The following is a 25,727-nucleotide window of genomic DNA, read 5'->3' on the forward strand; positions in this document are numbered from 1 at the left end:
GCACCCGCAGCGTACATGGCATAACTCAGTACGGCGCACTGCCCTACACTGACTGGCCTGCTACCGTTGCTTTGTTCAGCGCACCTCGCCCAGCGACTGCACCCGCCAATCGCTACTCGCCGGTGCGACGACCACCCCCCGCCGCTGCTCACCACGCCTCGCCTCCCTCTCCCCCGGCCGGCTTGATAGCCCCGGGCCAGCCCAGCCAGCCAGCTCAGCCAACCAGAGCACCACAGCACCAGACGCCCTGAAAGAAACGATACCGAGCCGTCTCGTCTCGTCGACGACGGCCTCTGCTGGTACGAACAAAGACAACGTTCGTCCTGCCCCCCGGCCCAGCCCCCTTCCTCCATCTGGCTTTCTTCGACGTGGCCGCCGTCGAGCTTCTGACGAGACTTTGTCGGTTTCGCGGGCCCCTACTGGCTGTCGAGGGCGGTCACCCCCGGTCGTCCCGCGTCGCCGCCTGGTGTCTCGTCATTCTTTCTTGCAGCCAGCCGTGCAGCTAGGCTTGAGAGTCCCCTGACGCCTCCTCGCTAAACCCAAGCCCCCCCAAGGATCCATCCATATAGCCACAGGTGGTGGTTCCGATCCGTATCTTACTGTGGAAACGCGCCATCGCTGCCGCACGCACAAAGACATACATACATAGTATACCTACCTACACAAGACGCACAACGAGGCATATCGAGGCTAGGCATAACGGCACATTGAGAACAAGGAAAGCGGGCTGCTGCTGCACAAACCCGGGCATTGTGTCGTATGCTAAGTGAAGCAGCACCACACACACACACACCCCCAGCACCGGCACCACCAGACCACACACATCGCTACCAACCGTACCGTATGGTACATTGTGCCCTGCCCTGCCCTGCCTTGATTTGCATCGCTCTCGTCCGGCGTCAGGTCCACGGTGCCAAACGTACCCCTTCCAGGAGAGCAGAGCTGCCAGACGTGTCCAATTGACGGCCAGTTGGCGCATTGTGCGATCCACTGTCCAAAACCCACTCCCCAACACGTATTTCGTTCGCCTTCTTGAGAGAGAGAGGGGCCCTGACGAGACACCCGCTGCGGACGGAGACCAGCAGACGGACAATCAGACAATCAGACAATCAGACGCCCGAGGAGGCATAAGAAGAAGAAGAAGCAGCAGCAGAAGCAGGCAAGCGGTGCCCGTCCGCACTGCACAGTCCATAATCAATTGTTGTACGCGGCCAGCCCTGAGTCGCCTGCTCCATCACGGCAGCAGCAGAGATAACGGCCGTCTCGCCTGAGCCATCATCATCTCAGCCTGCTTCGGTCCTCTCGTGCTGCAGCTGCAGGGCCAATCTGCAAGGAAAAAGAGGGTCGGCTCACTGCAAGTAAAGTGCCTTGGCTCTCATCATCTCGCTCGGCGGCAGCCAGTAGAATACGGCGCCGTGAGAGGTACGTCCGTACGGATACCACCCACTGCGGTGCGCTACAGCGAAAAGTGCACCAGTCTCGAGACCGGAAGCCCCAGGCCAGTGGAGGTGCCATCAGCCAGCATCAGCACCTCACTCACTCAGCAGGCACAACACAGGCCACCCGGGCAGGGAAGGCAGCCCAAGAGGGCAGAGACTGGTACGTACCCTTGTATCTTACCACACCTCTCGTGCAGGCCAGGTACCTCACCTGCCCCCGTCTCCGTCCCTGGTCCCCGTCCTCGTCCTCTCTCGTCCTCGCCCACTCCCTCGCTCCTTCCTCTCCTTTTTTTGTGCCAATTCATTGCACGCCAGGCCCTTGCCCGCCCGGTTCAAGCCTCGTTCGAGCTTGTCCTTGTCCTTGTTCCCCATCCACCTGCACTTGCACTTGCACTTGCCTTGCACTTGCCTTGCACTTGCACCCGCACTTGCTCTGCCACACGCCCCCCCTCCCCTCCCCTCCCCTCTCTCTCTCTCTCATACACGCTCACTCTCACTCTGGTCTGGTCCGGCTGCTCCTCCCCCCCCTCTCCTAAAACCCAGAAAGGCCAAAGCTGCACCTCGACGTAGGTACATGCAAGGTGTACTCCGTCCCGTACTGTACAAAGTACCTTTCTTACCTTCCTTGCCTACCCTACCTGGCTGGGTCTCCTCCTCTCCTCCTCCTCAGCCTACCTTACTCGGTCGGCCTGGTTAAAACACCTTGGTTCTCTTCCAATCCTTTTTCATCTCCTCCGCTCTCCTCCAACCCTTTACCTACCCTCCTCTCCCCCTTCTTTCCTCCTCCTCGTCCCTCCCCATCCATTCATTTGCTCTCCGAAGCCAACCCTTCCTGACTCCTTTGCTCGCCGAAAACGAATAAAGGGTCTTTCCATTCTCTAATCCATCCCCCCCCACAGAGAATAGGAAAAAAGAGGAAGGAAGGAGAGACTTAATCTGGCGACGTCCTCCCTCCCCCCGACTGAACCTCCCTCACTCCCAACTCCTCCCACCAACCACACACCCTCTGCAGCTTAGGCCGACCAGCTTCGCCTTTTGCACCCACCACACCCCCTTCGTCTCCGCCATCCAAAGGGTTCACCACCAGCCTCGAGGTTCGACTTGCAATCGAAGAGAAAGAGGAAACCAGAAAGAGAGAAAGAGACTGGATTGAATGAATCAGTGAAGAAGACCTTGATTGGTATTTTCCTCGCTCTTTATCGAAATCTACGTCCCTCCGTTCCTTGCATCTCCCTCCCGACAGTCCGCCATCTGCGACCAAACACCCCCTGAAGAATTCCTCGCCTTGACAACGAGGAACTCGACTCAGACGTGCAACTCCACGACCCCCATCGGCCCTACGACGACGCTCCCTTTCGTTCCGCCGGCCTCCCATTCCGCCCTCATTCCATCCGAGAGTCCCTGTGTGATCTTGGAATTGTCGGTGCCAGCCAAGCTTCCGAAGCCGCCAGACTCGATTCGTCCCCGTCGATTGCCATCCCATCCCATTGAGGAGACCGCCTGGTTCAGCATCTCTCGTTTCAAGGATTTTCACCCTTGGAGAAGAATATCATACATGATCCCGCCAGGATTATAGATAATATTTTTTCCCCCTGTCCCTTGGGCATCCTCCGTGAAAAGGTACGTTTTTATACAAGATGCGATTCAGATGAGGATTGTGTGTGAGTGGACGGGACAGCTCAGGCCAGGTCCGGATTGAAGACGGGATGAACCTTCGTACCCATCTCCAAAACCCTGCCCAAGCTTCTTCCATCCACCACCATGTCCTTTTCGAGCACTATCCCCATGTCGGCCAAATTCGGTTTCTAAACTCTTGCCTTTTTTCCCTCCCTCACAGTTGCGTGCCGTGGCTATCTCTTTTTTGATCCACGGCCCATCCTCCCCACATTCATCCGAGGATAGGATTACTCGCGGGACACGTTAATTCGTCGCTCCCCCGTCCAACCCTCAGGAATTGTCTCAATTTCGACTGTCTCGACAGCCGTCATCGTCCCCTACCAACAGTGGCGGTAAGCCTCATCATCACTCTTTGCCCACCTCCGGCTCCTCCAGCCTGCCCTCTCGTCACTCCCTTCCTCCCCTGCGATCCTCTCCCGGCCTGGCCTTAGACAGTGGTCGCCAATCTGGTTGATTCCTCCATCTCCCCTCGTGCCAACCCGTCTCCACCACCCAATTTTCCAAATCAGGGCGGCCGTGTCCGAGTTGGACATCTTCCCCCTTTGGATCACCACCGGCCTGTATTTACAGAAGTGGTTGCTCCTGAACCGCGCCCCCGTCGCCTGCCTCGAGCAGTTGCCTGTCTCACAATATTCGCTGCTCTAGGCTCGTCTGAGCGCCTGCAATCGTCTGAACGATACCCGGTAGCTAACCAACAACCGCCTCTCTAGAGCCCCTCCAGTCGACCTCTCCTTTAAACGGCCATTCTCCCGGCCACCTCTCCGTCCGACATCTCGAACTCGGTCTCGCATTATTTCGGCTTCTCTTCCAGCCACAGTCACTCTTTTGCCGGACCTTGTTCGCTTTTCAACACGCTCCTTCTAATACTAATATTCTAATCTTTTGGTTGCACCCTTCCACTCTTTTTCCCCCCTTGCGCAGCCGATTCGGATTTTTTTATTCCAACTTTTTTTTTTCGTCTTTCCGTCTCCGACCACCAAAAAAAGCTTCCTGGAGAACTTAATCGTCACTCTTTCCCCTTACGGAACTTCGACCCCGTCATCCAACCCCCTTGCACCCGCCCTCGACTCACAATTCACAATTCAAAATGGCGTACTACCAGCAACAACAACAACACTCCGATCCCGCCTACTTCTCCGAGTGCCTCGACGAACCCCAACGGCCAAGAATGGGTACCCGGGACGCTGCCAAGATGATCGCGAGGCAACGGCAGGAGATTATCGCCAGCGAGCTCTCCCGCATTGCCGGTGACGAGTACCTGGAGGATATCATGAAGCACATGAGGCACATGGAGGTTAGTGATTCGGGAAGGAGCGACCGGCCGGGGGTTGGACTTTCTTGCTGACAGTGGAACTAGGATGAGACGATGCCCGACGCGAACCTCATCGACATGCAACGGGAGATTCAATGGTACATGAGACCCTACCTCATCGACTTTCTCATCGAAGCCCATGCCGCCTTTGCCCTCCTCCCCGAGACTCTGTTCCTCACCGTCAACCTGCTCGACCGGTACTGCTCCAAGCGAGTCGTCTACAAGCAGCACTACCAGCTCGTCGGCTGCGCTGCTCTGTTGATCGCTGCCAAGTACGGGGACAAGAAGGACCGCGTGCCCCAGATCCACGAGCTCAACAACATGTGCTGCGGCCTGTACGACGCCGGAATGTTCACCCAGATGGAGATGCACGTCCTCAACACCCTCGAGTGGACCATCGGCCACCCCACCGTCGACTTCTTCACCCAGCTCGTCGTCACCGAGGAGCACGACAAGGTCGACGTCGAGCACATGGCTGCCTACATCTGCGAGATCGCCCTGTACCACCGCGACTTCGTCTCCACGAAGCCTTCCATCATGGCCCGCGCGTCCCTGGCCCTGGCGAGAGCGATTCTGGGCGAGCCCGAGATCAACGACGGAGAGTGGGACCACGTCGAGAACGTCACCCTCCTGACCCTGTCCCAGCACCTGCACAGCCCCTCGGTCGCCCTCGCAAGGAAGTACTCGTCGCAGCACTTCTCCGGCGTCTCCAAGAAGCTGGCGTCCTTCATGGCCCACCAGGCCAACATCGCCCGCGCCCAGTCTGCCGGCCCTCCGAGTCCGCCTTCCGAGTCCGCCTCAAAACATTCCAACATCTACAGCACCCCTCACAAAGGCCATGGGGCCATCCAAGGAGTAGTGGAGGGGTACATGACCCCGCCCATCACCCCCGACGGCGCGGCGTACGGTGCCATCTCCAAGGGCGCATACCCGATCCCCCCGAGATGCCCCGTCACCCCCACCCCCCAACCCAACACCTCGGCATACGTGCAGCAACAAGTGCAGCAGCAATACGCCCCCTTTGTACACCAACACGCGACAGGCCACAACCTGGCCTAATGTCGTCGACTAGTCGAGTCGAACCGGGGGACTGTTGAGAGACCCTCATCGGTTCCCCCCCTCCCCGTGGAGTCCCACCAGCGACCAACGCTACGATACGGGCAATCGAAGCTTTCCCCTCATTATACCCGTGGCAGGGCAATTTGAGCGACCCCAGGAAGTGAATAAAATAAGGAAAAAAGATTGTTTGCATGCGGCATACAGAATGGTTTTTTCTTCATCAGCACGTCATGGCATCGAGCGATTTGATTTTTTACGCAACAAAGTCCATTTTTCACTCAGCAGAAGTGTCCCAAAAAAAGGAATACGGATCATACCCAACCCCCGAGTTTTTAGTTCTTTTTTTATTTCTTTTTTCCACAGCATCCAGCGGCTTTTATTACACAACACCACCCAACGAAAGAGTTTTACGTTCGCGAGAAGGTCACCCCAGGAAGGGTGGAGGAATGGGAAGCACAACGGTCAACCTTGCGGCAAACCGAGGAGAGTTTTTGGGAGACGAGAGATTCGACACCCGCGACCTGCTCACGATGCGAAAAGGAGTGACAGCAACATAGGTCAGATTGTAGGGTCTCGCGAAGGGACCCGACCGGGAGAACCCTCTCGAAGAGCAAAAGAAAGAGGTGTGGTGGATCTTTTTTCGATGGAATGACACAGGTTTTGGGCGGACTTTGACCAGACGGAAGAAGGCGTCCTTGCCCGGTTCAAGGAAGGGAAACATGCGGCCACTGAGCACACGAATACCTCCTGGCCGGTAACTTTTTTCGCAATTCGGGATCAAACCATTCCGAGATTGGTGGACGGACCCGGGTCCCCTTTCCCCTTTTATTCTCCTTGGAGGCCGGATATCCCCTAATGGGCCGCCAATGGATAAGGGGAATACGGGGGATCGGTGTCGCTTCACATGTTATTTTTGGAGAGAAGGCTGGATTGTTGTTTCTTCATCCCAGAAGGAAATTTCTGGATGGAAAAAGAGGCAGCCATAATCAGGCTGCCTGATCCCCCCAAGCCGGGGTGAGAGCCCTCGAGACTTTCGTATACCCGCATTTGCACTCCCTCCTATGTAAGGTAGTTGTACAAAGGCACAAAAAAAGAGTAAAAATTCTCTGCACTTTTTTTTAAAAAAGAAATCCCCAATCCCCTCTACATGATCTTGTTCAACGTGACGGTGCATCCCAAAGTGATTTTTCTAATTTTGGTAGTTGGTGATGGGGGGGGGAGAGCCACATTTGTGCGGTGTGACGCAAAAGGGAAGCTGGCCATGCGTGTACGACGGCTCATCATTTCCCATGTGGATTTCAGGAGACGACTGTCTACCCGCCCCTTCCCCTTGCCCCCGGGCTGAGGGTGCTAATCGGGAGTCACTGCATTAGTCCCGCCGCGGGATGGAGGGCCCGGAGGTCAGCCATTGGAGGTCTGCGGCCGAGCCGTGGCAAGCGTGCATGAAACTTTGAATGGGAAGGGGGGCATGTATGTATGTACGCTGCGAGTGGTGTTGCATATCGGGGCCAGGGAATGGGTGGTTTTTTTTGTCACTGTGGTGCTCCAGTGACATGATCTGCTCTCCCCTCTCCCTCCCCTCCCCTTTCAACCTATGGCCAAACCGGTGACATGGGCACGACACCATTTTCTGTTGGTCCCGGGTTTTTACGTATCTGGCCAGTACGGTTTTTGGTTTACTTTGTTTTCTTCCTGTAAATCTCTCATGGACTCCCTTTTATTTTATTTTATTCTGAGCCATTTCTCGGAGAGGGTAGAGGAGGGGAGGGAGGAGGGATTTCTTTTCCATTTTCTTTTGGGGAGGTGTGTCGTGCCCTGATTAGGTAAGGCTGCCAGCTATCTCTCTCTCCCACTCTCTCTCTCTCTCTTCTGTCATTTGAGTAGCAAAATGTGGGGGGGTGTGCGAGGGAATGGGAGAACGGGACAGGGGTGGGGGGAGGTGGGAGATGGGGGGACTAGGCCCGTTTGGGGACGTGTGGGGACGGTACTTGGATTTTGTACCTGGGATGGCAGGGGTTCGTGCTTATTTTTGGGGTGGGGGTGGGAAGGATGCAGTGATGCTTTGGATGGTTTTCGGTCTTCTTTTCTTTTCTTTTTTCCATTTCTGTTTTTCTTTTATGAATCCATCTCTTCTAATTCCCTCTCCTTGTGTAACGTCATCTGGAATGAATTAGGTAGGGATGGGGGTAGAAGGGCAGGCGAGGAGGGGAAGGGGGGGGTGTGGGGATGGGCTTTATGCTGCGAGATTTGAAGAGTTGGTGTCTTTGTGGCAGGGGGGGCAAGTTTTATGGTATTTTATTTCCAAATCTCTTTCCTCTTTTCCCTTGCTGTGTACACGTTTGTGTGTGTGTGTGTTTCTTGTAATCTTACAGGAAAGACTGCGTCGTGGTGACCGGCGCAGACAAGATTGGCCTCGAGATAAGCTTCTGAGCAGCAGGCTAGGGAGGACGGAGGGTGTGGCGCGGTGTGCGTGTTGGACGATCGGGTCTTCCCTGCTGGCGTCGCCGTCGTCGCGCCACGACTGGTCTGCCGAGCAGGGATATCTGGGCGCCGGGCATATGACGAGATGCATGTGTTTGTGTGTTGTGCGTGTGTGTGTGTACGCTATGTGTGTAGTGTACTACGTGTGCGTGGCGTCCCAGGGGTCCTTCCTGTAGGGGGGATCGCGCATTGACGGCCGTTATGCGATAAGGTAACGGGGGCTGGGACGCGGACAGGCATCGCCGGTCGGGGCTTGGCCCCGGGGAGAGAGGCGGGCGCCCTTTCTCTTTCCTGCTTTTGCCTTCTGGATCTTGCGCCGGGCTGTGGTCCGGGGGTCTTTTTTTTCGCCCCCCTTTGGATGGAGAGATGAGGAGTTTATGGGTGAGTCACATCAGATGGAATTTCGCATCATGCGATGACCCTGAACGGCGGGAAATCGCTGGGTTCGGGGATGTTAAAAGGGGGAGGGAGGGCCTCCCCTCGGTTGATGAACGAGCGCCGTTGAAAAAAAAAAAAGTAGAGGAGGGGGGAGGGGGACAGTAAAAGTTGTGGGAAACGGGGATGCTCGCTGTAGAGGTTGTTATTGTTGTTGTTATGACAGGACGCGCGGGAAGGGAGATGGGACGACGGGGTGCGCGGTTGATCGCGGGATGGGTTCGTTCGTCTGATCCTATAAGCTTCATTCTTCATGCGGCATCACCGTGCGCGAACGGGGCCCATCCATGTTTTCCAACGACGCGTCTTGTCTTTCGGGAGTTGGTTATTTGCTGGTCCCCTCCCTCTCCCCCCTGATGCTTGTTCAAGATAGACAAGATGGCGCTTGACACGTCAAAAGGGGGGCCCGCCGCGCCGGGATGAGGGGATTTGCAAAAAAAAAAAAAAAAAGTCGATGCTGCTTGGGGGTGGATGGGCGTGAAGTGGCATATTCGGGATGGGGGTCGGCGAGAGCCGGAGCGGGGGCGGGCATCTTGACGGGATGTCGCCGCTGGGGAACCCGGGCGGCCGTGGTCTGCGCCGTGGGGGCGCTTTCGCGTCCTCCCGCGGATCTGTGCTGCTTGAGCGGTCGCGATGGGGCGCCGCGAGGTGGTCCGCATGGAGGCAGGGTTGGGAGAAAGGGAGGGCGTTTGCCTATCCCGGGTCGAAAGAGGCGACCTGGGTTTCCCATGCTCTCCCTCCCCCCTTTTCGCCCTTGCGATGCGAGAGAAGATATGCTTCGCTCGCGGAGCCCACTTCACCGCGTGTGTTGTTCATGGGAATGAATATGAGGTCCTTTACGGGCCGGCAGAACCCTACAGCCTTTTGACAGACGTTGTCGCCGAGGTATCCTGGCCTCGAGGATGGGGTCAGTCGTTGTGTCGTTGTTCTCCCGTTCCGCACTTGGGGCCTGTCAAACCGGCCACTCCCTTCTTTCTTCTCCCTCTTCCATTCGCACAAATGCCGCGACCTGCTCGAGTATTTGGTATCTCTTCAGCTTTTGCATTTGGGGCAGCGGGTCGAGAAGGCAGGCTTTTGCCGGCCATGGACTCCCATGGAGCGCGAGCTGTTGTTTAGTTGCTGCTAAGCAAATCCCTCACGTCTTTTGACGACCGTATTTGAGTTATATCGGATGTTTCTACGTGCGTATGGAAATAAAAGATGTTATGTGTTAGACGAAGTGGGATGTTGAAACTGGAGAGGACGACAACGTCGGCCAGCTTTTGGTTTACCTACTTTCTCTCAAGTTATAGATTACCTTGTGGGAGTTCTTGTGAGGCCATAGGTGTATATCCCTAAGTCATTTCCTTTTATGGTGCTATATAAGATCAAGGTGCGAGAGCGGGCTTCTCCAAGTTTCAATATGTTAGATATAAGTTACGGCAAAGCTGAAATATGTGCTAAATAGTTAGGTTGGCGAGAAAGATTTTGGTATTTCCCTGGTGTCTGACTTATTGCTCCTGGCTTCTCCCTTTATATTTGGGTTTGCGTATCGTCTTGATATAACCTTCGATACAACAGCCACATGTATTGGTGCTGCTTCAGGGCCGCTTTTCACCCCTCCTTGTATATGTTCTGGGCCTGCTCCTGGGGGTCACACTCTTGAGATCACAATCGCGGAAGGAGGCCGCTCACGGACCGCTGAGTTGTCATTCTCACTCTTTAGAGCTGACTTGGCGATGGTATATCTTACATGGCAGTTGCTCGCTCAAAGTTGCTACCCGGGGCTAGTCCGTGCCCGCCAAGGCCACAATATCCGCCTTTTGAGCTCGAGGCTGTTCAGCCTCGCTCCTCGAGTGTGCTGCGTTCATCACTTGGATATGTAAATCACTCCACAATTAAGCCTCGTGCTCACACAGAAGTTGGACACGAAACGAAAAATCTTACAGGGGCAGATTCTGAGGCGAAACTAGAAAAGGTTTGCGAACCTACACACAATCACGGGACAGGGAGGGTTTATTCACACCGGAAACCCATCCTGTCGCTGACTTCTTGCTTCGGCATCCACAGCTCCGAGACGGGCTTTCGAAACATCCTGGTCGGCAGGGGATCGTAACAGGTCGGTCCTAGGGGACTCTTGTGTTCCCGACGACTACAAGATACGCGGAGGGTACTGCCAACGCTTGCAAACTACTGCCCCGAAGGTTCTCTAAAAATGTGCTACATTTGCTTACAGCTGCAAGTGATATGGCTAGGAATCTAAGCACACTTCTCCAGCGCCTCTGCTCCCAGCGGATTAACGTTCCGGCTACGGAAAGCCAATTAAAGTTCTCAGATCCAGGCAGGGTTTGGAAAATACGACGAGCCCGGAAATCTTATATCGTCGGGGGACGCTTTCTCCCCATGCCAAACATCTACTCGTAATATCTCACAGTACAACGGAAGAGATTGAGTACTGGGCGGTCTCGTGTGATTGTAACTGGCAAGGACTCGCTGGCCGTGCTTTTTCACCCGGTGGCTGTTGATTCAGGCTACTCCGAGTGAAAGGGGAAGACATCCTCCAATGGCATCTTCATCATCTTTTTGCATGTATTCGTGCCCGGCACTGTCATATTCGGGCCTTGAAAGATGAAGAAGTAAGATTTTGGGGCCTGTTTAATTAGAATTACCTGAGACGATTCTCTCGTCGACCCGCTGACCCTATTGATCAGGTTCGAAGTCTGTCGTTGGCACGTTCGGGCATACGAACCGAAAGGCTGCGGCACGATCTGCCACGCATGGGAATCACTTTGCGCAGATTCTGTGCAGCGAGGCTTGCTGGTAGATATATCCAGTCAGTCTAATTGTCTCAGGACGAAGCAGAAGGGGCTGTCACGTATGATGCTCATTCGAGCCGTCGGTGGATGGAGATGTGGGGGGCTTATGTTTGCTGACGTCTGAGCGGCTGAAGAATGGCAGAGTATGAGATTGCAAGACGTAAGTGTGTGGAGCTAGCTTTGTTATGTCATTTTTTGATGGCGGGCCGGAGCCTTGATCGGATGGCTTTACCTCATGTGAAATGTTGGTAAGTTGTCGTCCTGTCCCAATAGCTTTTGGGTGAAGATGGCAAAGTCCCGGGAATATATCCGGCCACGTCCCAAGACAAATAGTACTCCCATGAGAACCTTCTCAACCCCTGATCTAGAATACCGGAGCTCGGGTATCACTGCTAAAGAGGTGAATTAGAGATACCAGGTTTGTTGTGTTCTCAGAAACTACCTCCTGTTCCATGCCTGTCGGCCTGTGCAGATGATACCGCAAGTGTCTCCATCCTAAGTCTTCCCATGGATATTGGGGGCAAAAGAATTTTCGGGCAATCGGGCAGACATTTTGCCGTGAAGCCAAAAGAAATTAGGCAGCTGGATGTAGTTCGCGATGAAGTCCCGTGCCAGTTGTTGGTGCCCGGGTCAACCTGCCGCTCTTCGATATTCCGTCATGTGGTGCCCTGAGGCAAGCCGTACAACGCCGGACAATTGCTTGTTGTGGTTAACTTGGTAACTATTCTGGCCCTTGGGTATATGTTTGCAGAGTTTGAAACCTCAGCAACAGGGATATCCGCAAGTCGGGTCAGACTCCGGTGGAAACACCCACCCACAACAACTTCTGAAGGAATATCAACCTGGAATAGCCGAACCACGCCACATTATCGGAACGGCAGACCCCACGTTCCGACCGAGGCACTCTCTCAGACGGCCGAAGATTCAGAGGGTGGTGAGAATGCATCATAGCCCGACCAAGATTGGTCTCCCGTTGCACAACGAGAAAATGTGCTAGCTTCGGAACACGAGTCCTTCCCAAGGGGGCCCGCTCGCCGGAAACTGACATCGAATACGAACGGTATCTGGGCCTCACGAACATCCAGCACTGCAAGAATCACACTATGACTCGCCTTTCGGGCCTAATACGTAATGGCCGTCCACTAGAAAAGGATTTGCAGCCGCCTGTTACAGACTCCCACACACCACACCTCCGCAGCCTTCGTCCGCCTGCGTCAGTCTCGTCCTTTCTATCACACTTGCTCCGACTACGGCAGCACTCGTGAAGTCGCCCGATGGCCTTTCCCATGGGTTGATTCGACGGGCATCACCCTCCCGAGCAATGCTACTCTGCCTCGAGGCATTCGTAGGGCTGGGAACCAAGAGGTGGATAGATGATCAACGTGGCACCCCGACTGCTTCTCCATACTTAGCGGATCTTAGCGGAAGTTATCCTCAGTGCACGTCAAGTGACTCTCGGCCGGGGACTAAAAAACAAGCACCCAGTTGGCACACCAAAGGCAACGCAACGAGCAACCGGGAGAAGAGTTTCGCTGCAATCGTTCGGGTGTGCTACAAAGCATACCCCGAACAGGCGGACCCTAAGATCCAACTCATGCCAGTCGGGAGAAAGAAAGCGAGAAAATTTTGTGTCTGATGCTTCTGGCAGCCAGCCCCTCGGGCAACTTTTCCCAATAGCTTACGGCGCCATGCTGCATGGGGTGGTAGCGCCACGGGCCGTAGAGCCAAGTTTGGCCAAGCCTCTCGCCTGGCCCATCTAATCTAATCAATCAGACAGCCGCGTCTTCACCACCATCCACAGTAAAAGTCGGAAATCCGGCATCGCGGGCAGTGCCAAGCATTTACAGAATCCTTCGCAAAAATTCCCAGGGGTCCCCATCCGACAGACCACTTCCCGAGCCCTCGGTTCCGTGCCAAGGCACTGCCGATTTCGGGTGCGTCCTGACACTACAGGCTGATAGCCTCATCTTATCAGATGATAGTTGGGTTTGTCCTGAACCGATTCGTGGGTCGCGGGAAATCCTTTGGACGCTAGGGCCGTGATGGGTGGCAGTAGTGGATTCACGAGCGCCACACTAAGGTGCGGCGCGAAAACATGCTGCCTTTGAATGTCTTTATCTGCTGCCGAACCCCACGGGCTGCCGTCCGGCACGCCACCGTAGAACTTCATCCGCTCTCCTCTCTGCCTGCACAGCAAAATATACCATCATGGCAGTGGTTTCCCAGCTCCGAGAGGTTCTCGGCCGCAAGCCGGCCCAGGCTGAAGATGCTCCCGTGGCCATCACCGCGGCGCCGGACAACAAGAACGACCAAGAACTCGGCGACATTGCCGACGAGAAGCCGGTCAATGACCTGCCCAGTGAGGCTGTCCAGCACGGAGTCAAGCTGGCCCAGGCCTTGACTCTCACATGGAGCAAGAACTCGCTGATTGCCATCTTCATTTTGTGAGTATCCTCCTGTTCTCGCCGGGATGCCTCTGCACAGGCGGCTAATGTCAGCTCTCCCAATGCAGCATGTGGCTCCTATACCTCACCAATGGATTCCAGAGCTCGGTACTTTACAGCCTGACGCCATATGCGGCCAGCGACTTCCAGTCCCATTCGCTCCTCCCGGTTATCGATATTGTTTCGAGTGCAATGACAGCCTCGGTGTACATCCCGCTGGCCAAGATCCTGGATCTGTGGGGCCGAGCCGAGGGCTTCCTCCTGATGGTGTTCTTCGCTACCCTGGGCATGATCTTGCTGGCTGCTAGCCAGAATCTCGCCACCTATTGTGCCGCAATGGTAAGATCTCACCCGCCACGATTTCCTCGACCCAGGCCGAGAAACGAGAGGGGGCACAGAGCACTAACTCTGGAGAAACGATAGGTCTTTTGGCAGGTTGGCTGGTCAGGTCTGACTTACAGCATCGACGTCATCACGGCCGACTCGACCCATTTGAAAAACCGAGGTCTGGCCTTCGCCTTCACCTCGTCCCCTTACATGATCACGGCATTCGCAGGGCCCAAGGCCGCCGAGGGGTTCCTCGACAACGTCAACTGGCGATGGGGCTTCGGCTGCTTCTCCATCGTGCTGCCTGTGGTGGCCATCCCCATGTACGGCATCTTGAAGTGGAATATCCGAAAGGCCAAGAAGAGCGGCACCCTCATCCGGGAGCCCAGCGGCAGAACGTTTGTAGAGAACATCCAGTGGGGCCTCATTGAATTTGATGGTATGCTTTCCCTCTGTCTGCGAGGTTGCGGGGTGCTAACCGATTTTGCGCGACAGTCCTCGGAGTCATCTTGTTCGCCTGCGGTCTCGTCACCTTCCTCCTCCCGTTCTCCCTTGCCAGTACCGCCCCGAACGGCTGGAAGTCGGCCTACATCATCGCCATGATCGTCACCGGCTTCGTCGTGCTAGTTCTGTTCCTGCTCAACGAGCTCTTCCTTGCGCCCAAGCCGTTCTTCAAGTTTGAGTTTTTCGCCAACCGAACCGTCATGGGCGCCTGCCTCCTGGATATCACATACCAAGTCGCCTATTACTGCTGGAACAGCTACTTCACCTCCTTCCTCCAGGTCGTCAACGACCTGTCCGTGTCAAACGCTGGATACGTCGGCAACACCTTTGACGTGGTCTCTGGCGTGCTGCTCTTCATCGTCGGATTCTCCATCTCCAAGACGGGCCGCTTCCGTTGGCTCCTGATGGTCGGTGTGCCACTCTACACCTTTGGACAGGGCTTGATGATCTACTTCCGTCAGCCTGGCCAGAGCGTTGGCTACCTCGTCATGTGCCAGATCTTCACGTCTATCGGCGGAAGCGTCTTCATCCTCTGCATGCAGGTCGCCATCCTCGCTGCCGTCGACCACCAGCATGTCGCCGCTGCCCTCGCGGTATTGAGCGTCTGCGGCAACATTGGCGGTTCCGTAGGCAACACAATCTCTGCGACGATCTGGACCAACACCTTTGAGAAGTCTCTCGAGCGCTATCTTCCCGAGTCCGCGCTTGAAAGCATAGGCGATATCTACTCGGACCTCGACATGCAGCTGAGCTTCCCCGTTGGCAGCGAGGAGCGCATTGCGATCCAAAAGGCGTATGGGTATGCGCAGACGAGGATGCTTGCCGCGGGAACTTCTGTCATGGTCTTCGGCTTCATTGCCGTGTTCATGATCAAGAACTATAACCTCAAGAAGATGAACCAGACCAAGGGTCTCGTCTTCTAAGAATAGCGCCCGGGCAAAGGCCGTGATGCCTCGCCAAGGAGCGTTGGGCCATAAACAAAGTCAGAGAATGAAATGCTGGTGGATAATTAGGTTTAATCAATAATGAGAAACATGAGACACCAAACCAGGCACAAAAGTGATTGATAATGCGAGTCTGGACAGGAAAGGCGACAATAGGCAAAGGCGGTGATTTCGGGCATCGGATTTCCCCAATTGCCCCCATAAGCCATTCACAAATGTTGCACCTTCTCAGACAGAAAGCCCTGACTGGACGTACTTTTGGGCGGACACAGTCAAGAGCCTTGTGATATCTGCCGTGGTGAACGAGTCGAGTCGACGTAGTGGTTTAATACCAAAAGGGGCTCAAAAGGGGTTGGTGTAGAAATGGCATAGGGAGCTGAAATGGGCATTCATGCACCGCAATGACCAGCTGTGGCAGTGACGTTGAAGTCGGCGGAAACAAAACAAACCTTAGATAACGGGAGGGCTCGGCGATGACGGCGGCCAATCACCGCCGAGAGCTGGGTCAAACCCGGGCCCTTCGGTGCAGCCACAGCCAACGAGACTTTGACCCGCACAGCGGAGGCTTCCCCACGTCTTCGCTGAACCTAGAGCTGGTCCTGGCTTGTCGCTGACCTTTTTTTTTTTTTTTTTCGGCAGACGCGAGCTCACTTCTTGACCAACCTCACCGCAAGCTATCTCTTACGAAGCTGTCCAACGTCACTGTTCGGAGCTTCAGCCGTTTACGACTACTACCATTCGTCTGATACCTGACCAATACCGTCAAAATGTCGGCGGACGACCAGCAGTTCCTGGACGTTGTAAGCACCACCTCCCCGTCCCCATCTTCTGATCACGAGCGCTACTGACGCCACCATCTCCCACAGCTGTCCTCGTTGCCCAACCACATTCGCCGATACTCCGACGAGCTTGCCAGCCTTATCAACCCGCACGTAGACAAGGCTGCCCAGGTCGTGAGAGAGACGCTCGCAACTTCAGAATGGCTGCCCGACTCTGTGCGGCCGAGCCCGCCCCTCCGCCACATTCCCATCGAGGTGATAGCCATGGGCCGATACGAGAGGTTGCATGGCTGGGTGAAGGAGCACAAGATCCTGACCGGCGCCATCGTCGCTGTCGTGGGAGTCGTGGCCTACCGGTCGTACAGGAGTAGCAGGTTTTGCCGGAAGACGCGGCGGGCGAAACGGGCGAGGAACGGAGGCCGTCTCGAGGTTGTCGTCATCGCCGGATCGCCGACCTTGCCCTTGACGAGATCCTTGTCTCTGGACTTTGAGAGGAGAGGGTTTATCGTTTATATCGTTTGCAACGCCGAGGAGGATGAGAGCATGGTGCTCAGCCTGGCGAGGCCGGATATCCTGCCTCTGACGATTGACACTACGGATGTGAGTACTGCTGGCGATGCCACTCGGTGCTGGACCTTTACTGACGAAGCCCAACAGCCTCCTAGAGCTGGCGCAGCCATCGACAGCTTTGCCCAATATCTTCAGTCACCGCACGCCCCGGCGCCTCGCACAAAACCCAACTTTCTGCAGCTGAAATCCGTCATCCTCATCCCCTCGCTCAACTACCAGACCTCACCCATCGCCACGATCCCGCCATCCAGCTTTGCAGACCTCTTCAACACCCACCTGCTTCACCCCATCCTCACCATCCAGGCCTTCCTGCCGCTCCTGACGACCCGCCTAAGCCCGCCCGGGGAGAAGTGGACGCCGCCCAAGGTGCTCGTCTTCACCCCGTCCATCATCTCTTCCATCAACCCCCCTTTCCACGCCCCCGAGGCGACCGTCTCGTCTGCCCTGTCGGCCTTCACCGAGGTGCTGACGGCCGAGCTGCGGCCTCTCGGCATCCCGGTGACCCACATGCAGTTGGGCACGTTCGACTTCACCGGCTTCCAGCCCGCGAAGCACACCCACCCTTCCCAGCGAGGCCTTCTCGAGGGCGCCCCCGGCGTTGACGCAGACGCCACCGAGACCCTCATGTGGCCCGATAACGCCCGCCACGCCTACGGTCGCAACTTTGTCATGCAGAGCACCTCGGCCATCTCGGCCGGCCGCATCCGCGGCCTCAAGGGAAGCTCCCTCCGCCACCTGCACAACGCCGTGTTTGACGTCATCGACGGTTCCATCACCAGCGGCACCGTGCGCGTCGGCCTCGGCGCCAGTGTCTACGGCTTTGTCGGCCGCTGGGTGCCGCGCGGCCTCGTCTCGTGGATGATGGGCATCCGCCGCGTCGACGAATTGTCGGCATGGCAGACCAGCTCCTTTGACGGCTCGCTCGACGGCAGCGAGAACGACGAGGGCCAGGACTTTGTTGCCGTGCCGGAGGAGAAACTGGACAGCAACGTGTGGAGGTCGTCTTAGAGAGGGAACGCACCGGATTGACAATCTCCAGAACAAGCCGGCCTCAATGTTCGGGGCACAGGTCCGCCCCAAGATGCGGCAGCACAACAAGCGGTCGTCGGGGACGCCGCAGACCGCCATGCTTGGGACAGCTCGTAGGACGAGCCGTCTCGTTGCGTCAGCAGCATTGATGGCACGGTGTACCTTGGGCGGGAGAACGCCACCCTAATTACTGTTGAGAATAGGACATGATTGACGACTCCACTCGTAGGGCATAGGGGAATCACGACTCATTGAAACATAGTTACGACAGTAATGCAGTGCAATACCGTGGCTAAATGAAACGCATCATTCATTCGCAGGGAAAATTCGTGGATCGTTTTTGTCATTTCCAACATCTTTTCGTGACATATCTCCTTCCACGTGTGATGCTCTAGTCCCATCTGGGCGTCTTTAACACTTGCTGATCCCGAACCCTTTTTTCTCTCTATTTTCTGGTGTTGGGAAGCCGTGGCTCTCCCCACATCAGTCTTTGCTGCCGCCCTCTCCCATATCCATGCGAGAGCCCCACGCTGCTAACCGCCGTAGAAGTCTTACGAAGCCCATGAGACCCCCCATCGAGCCCTGGTATTCTCGTGCTCGCGTGCTTCCTTTAGAGAAAAGATCAAGAGTTAAATCTACGTCGCCCCCAAAATTCACACTCATCCAAGCTCAAGATGAGCCGGCATGGAAGACACCCTCTCCTCTCCCTCCCAGACCTTGACCCTCCCGAGGGTTCATACTGAGGGGCAAGAGGTTGATGGGTGTGAGTGAGGAAGGCGGTGGCGTGTAGGGAGGGTCGTGCCGAACCGAAGAAAAACCCCACCAAGAGCAAGAGGGGCACACACACACACACACACACACACACACACACAAATACACCACTCACGCGCTCACTCACGATCCCCGCCCAAAACCCACCCGCCCGAACACTGCTAACATAATGGGGTTTTGTCTATTCACTTCTCTATGCAACAACACGAGGACGGATGGCGCAATGGTAGCGCATATCTTTCCGGTTTCCCAAACCCCTCTACCTTGGCTTGTCCTGGAATGAGCGGGTCTCCGATAGATAAGGCTGCGGGTTCGAGTCCTGTTTCGTCCGTGGAGTTATTCATGTTCTTTTGTCTTTTTTTGTTCTGTTTCTTTCTTTCCCTCTCCCACTGTCTCTCTTATCCACTCTATTGTGTATGTATCCTTCCTTCCCTTTTGTATGGAGCTCGTGGGTATGCATCGTTTGACGGAGTTCCAGGCCATGTTCCTGTCCAGTATCCAACCAACCCAACACTCAAGTGTAGAGCGGTTGATTTTCCGGAATGGATCTAGAGATGTTACCCTGACGAGAGCATGATGGCAGCAGGGATAGATAGACAACCAGGTCTTTTCACATGTCCAAGTATATCTGACATCGATCTTCATAACCTACAAGTCTCGGCGCAGTGTTGCTTAGACTCTTCTAAAAACCCAATCCGACCTCAACGGCCGTAACGAACCCGGCTGCGTGTGCAGCGTAAAGTAGGCCATGTTTGCCCATCCATCTTGTCGGCGGCGTAAAACAGTGCTTGCTCGCTAAAAAAACCGACCTTCATTACCGCTGCCCATCAGCGCTCTCGTCCCTCTTACCAAACCTGGCCCCGAATCCTCCGAGATCCCTCCTGAAGAACTTGCCAAAGTTCTTGAGGTTCTCGTTCATAGTCGCCTTTTCCGTACCCGCGATGCCCCCCGGACCCGTTCCCTGACCCAAGTCCCTCGCCGCGCTAAGCAACTTCTCGCCCAGCGATGTCGCGTCGAACTTCGTCGGCAACCCTGGCATCGCACTACTGGCCGTCGTGAGCGCGGTGCTTGCATTGATAGACCCAAGGCTGGAGCTTCCGAGACTAGCTGTCGCCATAAGCGGTGTCAACAACGGGGACTGCTGTACGAGTTTGTCGCTGAGGTTGCCCTCGCGGTGGATGCCGAACAGCTCGACCAGGTGGCCTTGGTCGCTCTTGCGGACGCCCTTGAGATCGAGGATCTTTCGGAAGTTCGTGTCGGACCGGTCGCCGATGTGGATGAGATAGGCTTGCACGAGACCCTCTGGCGGCGAAGGGCGGACTTGCAGCGTTTTCAGAAGGGGGTCAATGCGGTTCATTGTCTGGTTCACTCGTTTGACGTAGCCTGCCGGCGCTGTGTGTGGTGTCGACGATTTGTTGTGGTAGGACAGGAGATTCTCGAATGCCTTGGTCAAGACATACTTGTCAAGAAGCATCTAGAACGTGGTTAGTGGCTGCAGATGGGATTTGAGAGGTGGGCCTTACCTGTTCAGCGCCAACCTCGGAAACTGGGCGGCACTGGACAATGTTGGTGATGTAGGCGTTTACGAGATGGTCCACGAGGTTGTCGCAAAACGCTCTTGCGTATTGCTGCTTGACCACGAGGCCCAGGATTTCTTCGGCTTTGCCGTTCACAGCAGACAGCAGTTCGCCGACATAGGAGCTTTGGTCACCCACACTCTCCATAGTGCTCCAGCCCGTGTTTCTCATCTCGCGCCAGGGCCCCTCGCAAGTAATCTCGACATTGCGCACCAGCGTGAGGACGGCAGCGCTGGCCACGCCGAGGAACGCATCGGCCTGCGATGACAGGTCAACCTTGCTGATAAACTCGTTGTCAATGCGCTTCTTGATGTTCTCTTCCAACTGAGTGGTATTTGTGGACCAGAAATCGGCCGTACTCAAGACCAATATGACGTCTTGAATTGGCGGCCCCTGGGGTCCTGCTCTCTGGAGGATGTGGAGAAGAACTTGCTGCGCGTATTCGTCGAGGTACTTGGCCAAGGTCTTGGAGAGGTCCAAGAGTCTGTCGCTAGTCGACAGCTTGGCGCATTGCGAAAGGGTGAGTTTGTAGAAGTGGAAAAGCTCAATGGCGGAGGAAATGACGGCTTGCGAGGAAAACTCTTCGTCTTCCGGTAGTAGGGGCTGGTTGCGATACTTCGGTATCATGGTAGCAAGCTGCTTGTCTTGCGACTCCACCCACAAGCTCAAGTACGGTTCGAAAGCGGTGGATATGGAGCCATGGAAATTCGAGGCTCTGTCGTCAGACGAACTCAGCGTGTCGATGCTGGCTCGCGGCTCGTTGGCAAACCGTTTCTCCAGACCATGCTCAAAGTCCAGCGTCTCCTGAAGGCAGCTCAGCAGGAGGTTGACGTCGATCTTCTGCCCATCTGCTTTCCGCATGCTCCTCTCCAGAATTCCCTTGAAATCGTCTCGCGTGCCGTCGCAGAAGGCCATCGCCAGCAATTCGTTCGCTCGCCAGTGGGCCGGGAAAATCACGGCGTGCTCGTCCTCGTGGGTCTTGAGCATGCGCTTGAACCATGCGTACCTCCGACCGATGTTGTCCAGGTTCCCGGCCTCGTCGTTGCCCCTGAACACCTGGCGGTACTCCCGCAGCTCCGTGTTCACGTACCAGTTCATCAGCCGCGTCCGGGCCATGTCGCCCAAGGCATCCATGACAAGGCAAGCCTCGACCAGTGTGCCCCTGCGTTGAACGACCTCTCCTTTGGCAAACGCAATCTCAAAGTCCTCGCAGACCTGCTCGAGCAGTTCGCGCTGCAGTTCCGAGACCCCCCTGCTCAGCGTGGCAATCTGCTCGATGCTCCTGTAGCTGTTGAAGTGCTTCATAAGCTGCAGCACGGCCTGGAGAAGACTCGCGCAGTCCCTGTATTGTCTCGTCTTGGCCAATCCCCTCAGCTGCTCGTAAGCCGTCGTCAACATCTGGAGCCGTTTGAGCGCCGTCATGCTCAGCGTCAGGTTCCGCTTCGTGCCGTCCAGACGCTTAATGTCGGCCGTCATGGAAGTGATGTTCTGCTCGGTCTGGATTGCTCTGGATCGCACCGTCTCGATCTTGCGGAAGAGCTGGGCTAGCTCGGCCTGGGCGGACTGCATGCGCTCGAGGCTCGAGTCTGGCCCGTAGGCCTGAGCGACCTCGAGCTCGGAGATTTCGACGGCGAGGTCATTCTTATGGGTTTGTAATGTGTCCGAGACGCGGCTGATCGAGGTGACGGTCGAAGGGTGGGAGAAGAGTTCGTTCAGGTGGTCGATGGGGTCGTAGTTGGCTGTCAGAGGTCAGGGGACGAGCTGCGCTGGGTGGAACGGGGAGGAGTACCGGCATCGAGTGATGTTTTCTCGCCAATTGACGACCCGTTCATGTTGAGAGACGGCGTAGGATTGATACGGCACGATGGCACACGGTGTTCTGGCAGTTTCAATCAAACGGTTTGCTGCATGTGTCAGGTTCCCTGGAACTGGGCTGAGAGCTCCGTGTCGAGATGTCGTCACGTGTCAAGACGGGACACAGGGGTCCAGCGACGGGATCTGCCGGGCCACTCGGGTAGCGCTCCGAGCATCTTGTCGGCTTCTGGAAGCACGCACCATTCAATCTTTTTTTGGGCCGTCCCACCTCAAAAAGTCTGGGGAAGCTCGGGTTTCTTCTTTTTGCCAGTCAAACTTTAAGGCGACGTTCGCCGGAGCGTGGGCGCTTTTCTTCCCCTTGCATGCATATGCACCTGGTATTGTTCAAGTGTGCCTGGCCGAGTCGAGACCCCGAATCTCACCCCTCGGGAGAGAGGAGAATTCTCACAACCACCGTCATATCGCAGCAATTGAGTCTGCTCTTGAAGGGGTTCGACCGTTCGTACCCTGGAAGATGCTCCAACATCGTGCAATCTCGCTTGTCCAACACCATTTCGGTGCCACTGGCAGGTCTTCAGAACCGTAGTACATGGGTTGCCACGGCAGATGTCGCCAATCTCATAGCTTTCTATGCAGCTGGCAGCTCCTGGCTGACCCGCCTTGGTGGGATCCGCTAACTTGACTGAAGGATGTTGAAAATTATTGTGGTACTCACGATAGACCCCCGATTAGCAGCAGAAGCAGTTGTACGTCAGTCTACAGGCCTTGCCTAGCGAACCCCGCAGAGCATTGGGCGCCATCGGCTTCTTTGAACCCTCTGGGATGTTCACAACGTCCATACTGCTACTCTTACTCAAGTCTCTAAAAGACCGAGGCGATGAAGCAAAACTTGTCTCATATCAACACGCCTCTTGACGGAGTGCACGCTACACTTCATAATGAGACCGTTTGGCGCCATGTTCTCTGGGAAGAAGCAAGTCTCTTGGCCATTGTAAAACAGGACCGAAGTATCCCTGCCCGTAAGCTCACTGAGACTGATTTTTTGAACAGCCACAGCGACCAAGAATAGTTCCTCGAGATAAATAATTCATACTGCTCCCCGACCGGTTTATTCTAGAGTAACAGAGGGTTCAAGCCCATGTCGAAACGTAGCGGAGGCTGTCTGAATAGCGGGTGGCCCTTCTCTCGTCCTCTCTGGGTTCGTCCATCCAGCGAGCAGTGAACACACAGGGAATGCATCGATGGGGGAACCTTGATGAGTAACTCCAAGCCATCGAGTGCTTGAAACTGCGTTCGAGCTCGACTCTCCGCCGATGGATAGCGGCTCGCCTTTTTACGTAACGAAAGGCATCATTTCAATGGCATATTCCCCTTCATAAAAGATGGGAGGAATCTCGCTTAGCCAAATGACTCGAGTCTCTGTTCACAAATTTCCAGCCAAGTCTTTCCAATTCCCAATCATCTCCCCGCTTGTTAGTCCTCGTGTGATCCCCGGTAGCCGGGATTTATTCTTATTCCCCATTGCCCACCGTAGTCTTTGGATAGATAACGCCCAACAGTCGGTCTGGAGCATCCCGTCAACTGGGAAAGCATGACGTAGCCTTGCCGTTTTGCTTGAAGCCATGCGCATGCGCCCGTCTGCAGGTTGTGAAACCCGGTTAGCAATCCTTTCTCATGCTTTCACCATCAATCAGAGGTTCCACGGAGCCACGACGCCAGAGTAGACGAATCGCAGGCGCCCCCAAGATACCGCCTGCCTTAGCCAGGAGTCGTTTGGCATTAGATAACGCGACACCCGTCACCTGGCACCTCGGCCGGACGCCTCCGGCCTTGAGCAACAACGGTCCCAGGACACTGGGCCAACGCATGTGCACGATCGTCAAGCCTCCACTGGCAACACCCTGGGGATGCTGGGGTCTCGCAGCCAACCAACGGCCACGGCCAACATCAGACGACAGCCGGCGGGTGGCCACTCTCGACCTCTTTTCCGATCCCATCATTCTCACTCACGCGTCGACTCACCGCCGGTCTAGAATCCCTTCGACGAGTCGTTGGGCTTTATGCGGGGGCCTTCGCCTCATTCCGGCTGCCGATGATTCCGGTCTGGAACCACCTATGACGCCCAAAGTCGACTTGTCAGAACTCTATCAACCCCCCCCTTCTCTGCACTCGCTCCCTTATCAAGCGCATCTGGTTTACACACGGCAACTCGTCCGAAACCGAACCCCCAGCCTCCCGAGAAAAAATAAGCAAAAAAACGAAAAGCAGCATGTCCTTCCTTCTCCCCCACGCCCGGCTCACCTCGGCATTAAAACCCACACCCCCCCGTCCGCCCCGTGACCTCCGATCACCCCCGATCCGACCCTCCCATCGTCATCCGGAGGCGGGGCAGGCAGACAGACAGGCAGAACCACAGAAACATAGTAAGCACGGCGGGTTTTCCAAGGTTTTCACCTCGCTCTTGCGCGAACAGTATCCCCGTATCCCAGACATGTGAGCTTATCTGTGGGAAACGGCCCACAAATCCTGGCATTGATGGGTCAAGCTCCCTCTCGATGCTCCGTTCCCCTGGCCTATAACGCCCGGCCAATATCGGCCGCCATCCATGTCCCGCGTCACGCCTACGTCGTGTTAAGCATCGCTCCCGAGTTTCTTCAGCACATCATCCCGATAGCCGAGTCATGTCAAAATCTCGCCTCGCCCTCGTATCCCCGAGAAGAGAAGCACCGCAGATCCCCCCCTCCCCTCCCTCCCTCTCCATCCCCGCACCCGGCACCCGCAATCGACCGGCGGACCGGTGATCGACTACCAGCTCTCCATTTCCAATTCCGCCCTTCCTTCTTACACCGCACCTTGCCTGCCGGGCGTAAGCCGTACCCTTTCCACGCCCCCTCCCACTCACCCCAAAAAAGACAGGCAAGCCGATGGTAGCGCCCGTCGGATTCTTCATCGCGACGCCGTAACGAAGAAAGAAAAAAAGAAAAAGGAAGAAAAAAACTACACACCCCCCAAAAAGACGATGCATTCCTGCCAAACCAGCGGCCCGTCCTCCCACGTGGAAAACATTCGAGACCACCTCCCACACGCCCTACATAGAAAAAGCCCCAACGCGCCCTTCCCCCCCTCCGAGTCAGTGCACCGCCCATTCACCATTTTCTCGCCATCGTGCTACCATGTGTAAAACCACCAGCTCTGGTAACAAGTAGCGCTAGAGGCAAGCTTAGAACGGGGCCGAAGGGGAGGCTACACACCGGGGGAACCCAAAGTGAGGCGTTCCTAGTGCCGCCAGAGGCCCCGTCCTGTTTCTATATCGGGCCTCAAACAGCCGTCGTCGTGGTCGGCGTCGTGGTCGGCGTTACGGCCTTGGAAACCTCATATCCCCTGGGGCTAGAGGCGCACTAGCACGTAATATGATGCGCCGCAGACCGCGCTGGAAGGCTTGAAGAATACTCGCATTGCCAAGTGCAAACGCCAACAGCCAGCTTCCATGCGGCTAAGCCACACCGACTTCTCCCCGGTGCCCTCCCTCCCTGCTTGACGTTGCCCTTCCTCCAAACGTCCCAACGCGCGCGCAACACCAGAGTTCCGCTTCGGGGGGGGGGGGGGGTGCCAACATGCAATCACGTACGCTCCGGACGCGATCCAAACCTGCGCAAACCTTTGGAAACGACATCGCAAAGAACATTCGCCACATCTCACCTCATCTCACCTAATCCCCTTCACCGACATATACCAACACCCCCTCCCCTTCTCAACCATCGCCATCCCA

The 25,727-nt window shown here is 55.8% G+C and overlaps 4 protein-coding genes across 4 annotated transcripts; 3 read left to right on the plus strand and 1 right to left on the minus strand.

The window, feature by feature from the left end:
* Positions 1 to 4,203: 4,203 nt before the first annotated feature.
* Positions 4,204 to 5,487, plus strand: EsH8_VII_000473 (cyclin-like protein; the record flags this gene model as incomplete). The annotated part of the gene is made up of 2 exons (XM_083270606.1): positions 4,204 to 4,410; positions 4,474 to 5,487. The coding sequence occupies 2 exons, from the start codon at positions 4,204 to 4,206 to the stop codon at positions 5,485 to 5,487; spliced, it is 1,221 nt and encodes a 406-aa protein (XP_083128163.1).
* Positions 5,488 to 13,406: 7,919 nt separating this feature from the next.
* Positions 13,407 to 15,396, plus strand: EsH8_VII_000474 (major facilitator superfamily domain-containing protein; the record flags this gene model as incomplete). Its single annotated transcript, XM_083270607.1, has 4 exons — positions 13,407 to 13,642; positions 13,711 to 13,981; positions 14,066 to 14,408; positions 14,465 to 15,396. The coding sequence occupies 4 exons, from the start codon at positions 13,407 to 13,409 to the stop codon at positions 15,394 to 15,396; spliced, it is 1,782 nt and encodes a 593-aa protein (XP_083128164.1).
* A 788-nt stretch (positions 15,397 to 16,184) lies between these two features.
* On the plus strand, positions 16,185 to 17,774 carry EsH8_VII_000475 (DUF1776 domain-containing protein; the record flags this gene model as incomplete). Its single annotated transcript, XM_083270608.1, has 3 exons — positions 16,185 to 16,217; positions 16,284 to 16,796; positions 16,854 to 17,774. 3 exons carry the CDS (start codon positions 16,185 to 16,187, stop codon positions 17,772 to 17,774), a joined length of 1,467 nt encoding a protein of 488 aa, XP_083128165.1.
* Positions 17,775 to 19,380: 1,606 nt separating this feature from the next.
* On the minus strand, positions 19,381 to 21,975 carry EsH8_VII_000476 (Vps53-like protein; the record flags this gene model as incomplete). Its single annotated transcript, XM_083270609.1, has 3 exons — positions 19,381 to 20,040; positions 20,090 to 21,882; positions 21,933 to 21,975. The coding sequence occupies 3 exons, from the start codon at positions 21,973 to 21,975 to the stop codon at positions 19,381 to 19,383; spliced, it is 2,496 nt and encodes an 831-aa protein (XP_083128166.1).
* Positions 21,976 to 25,727: the final 3,752 nt, after the last annotated feature.

This window comes from Colletotrichum jinshuiense, chromosome 7 (assembly GCF_051148585.1).
Source record: "Colletotrichum jinshuiense chromosome 7, complete sequence".
NCBI lineage: Eukaryota > Fungi > Ascomycota > Sordariomycetes > Glomerellales > Glomerellaceae > Colletotrichum > Colletotrichum jinshuiense.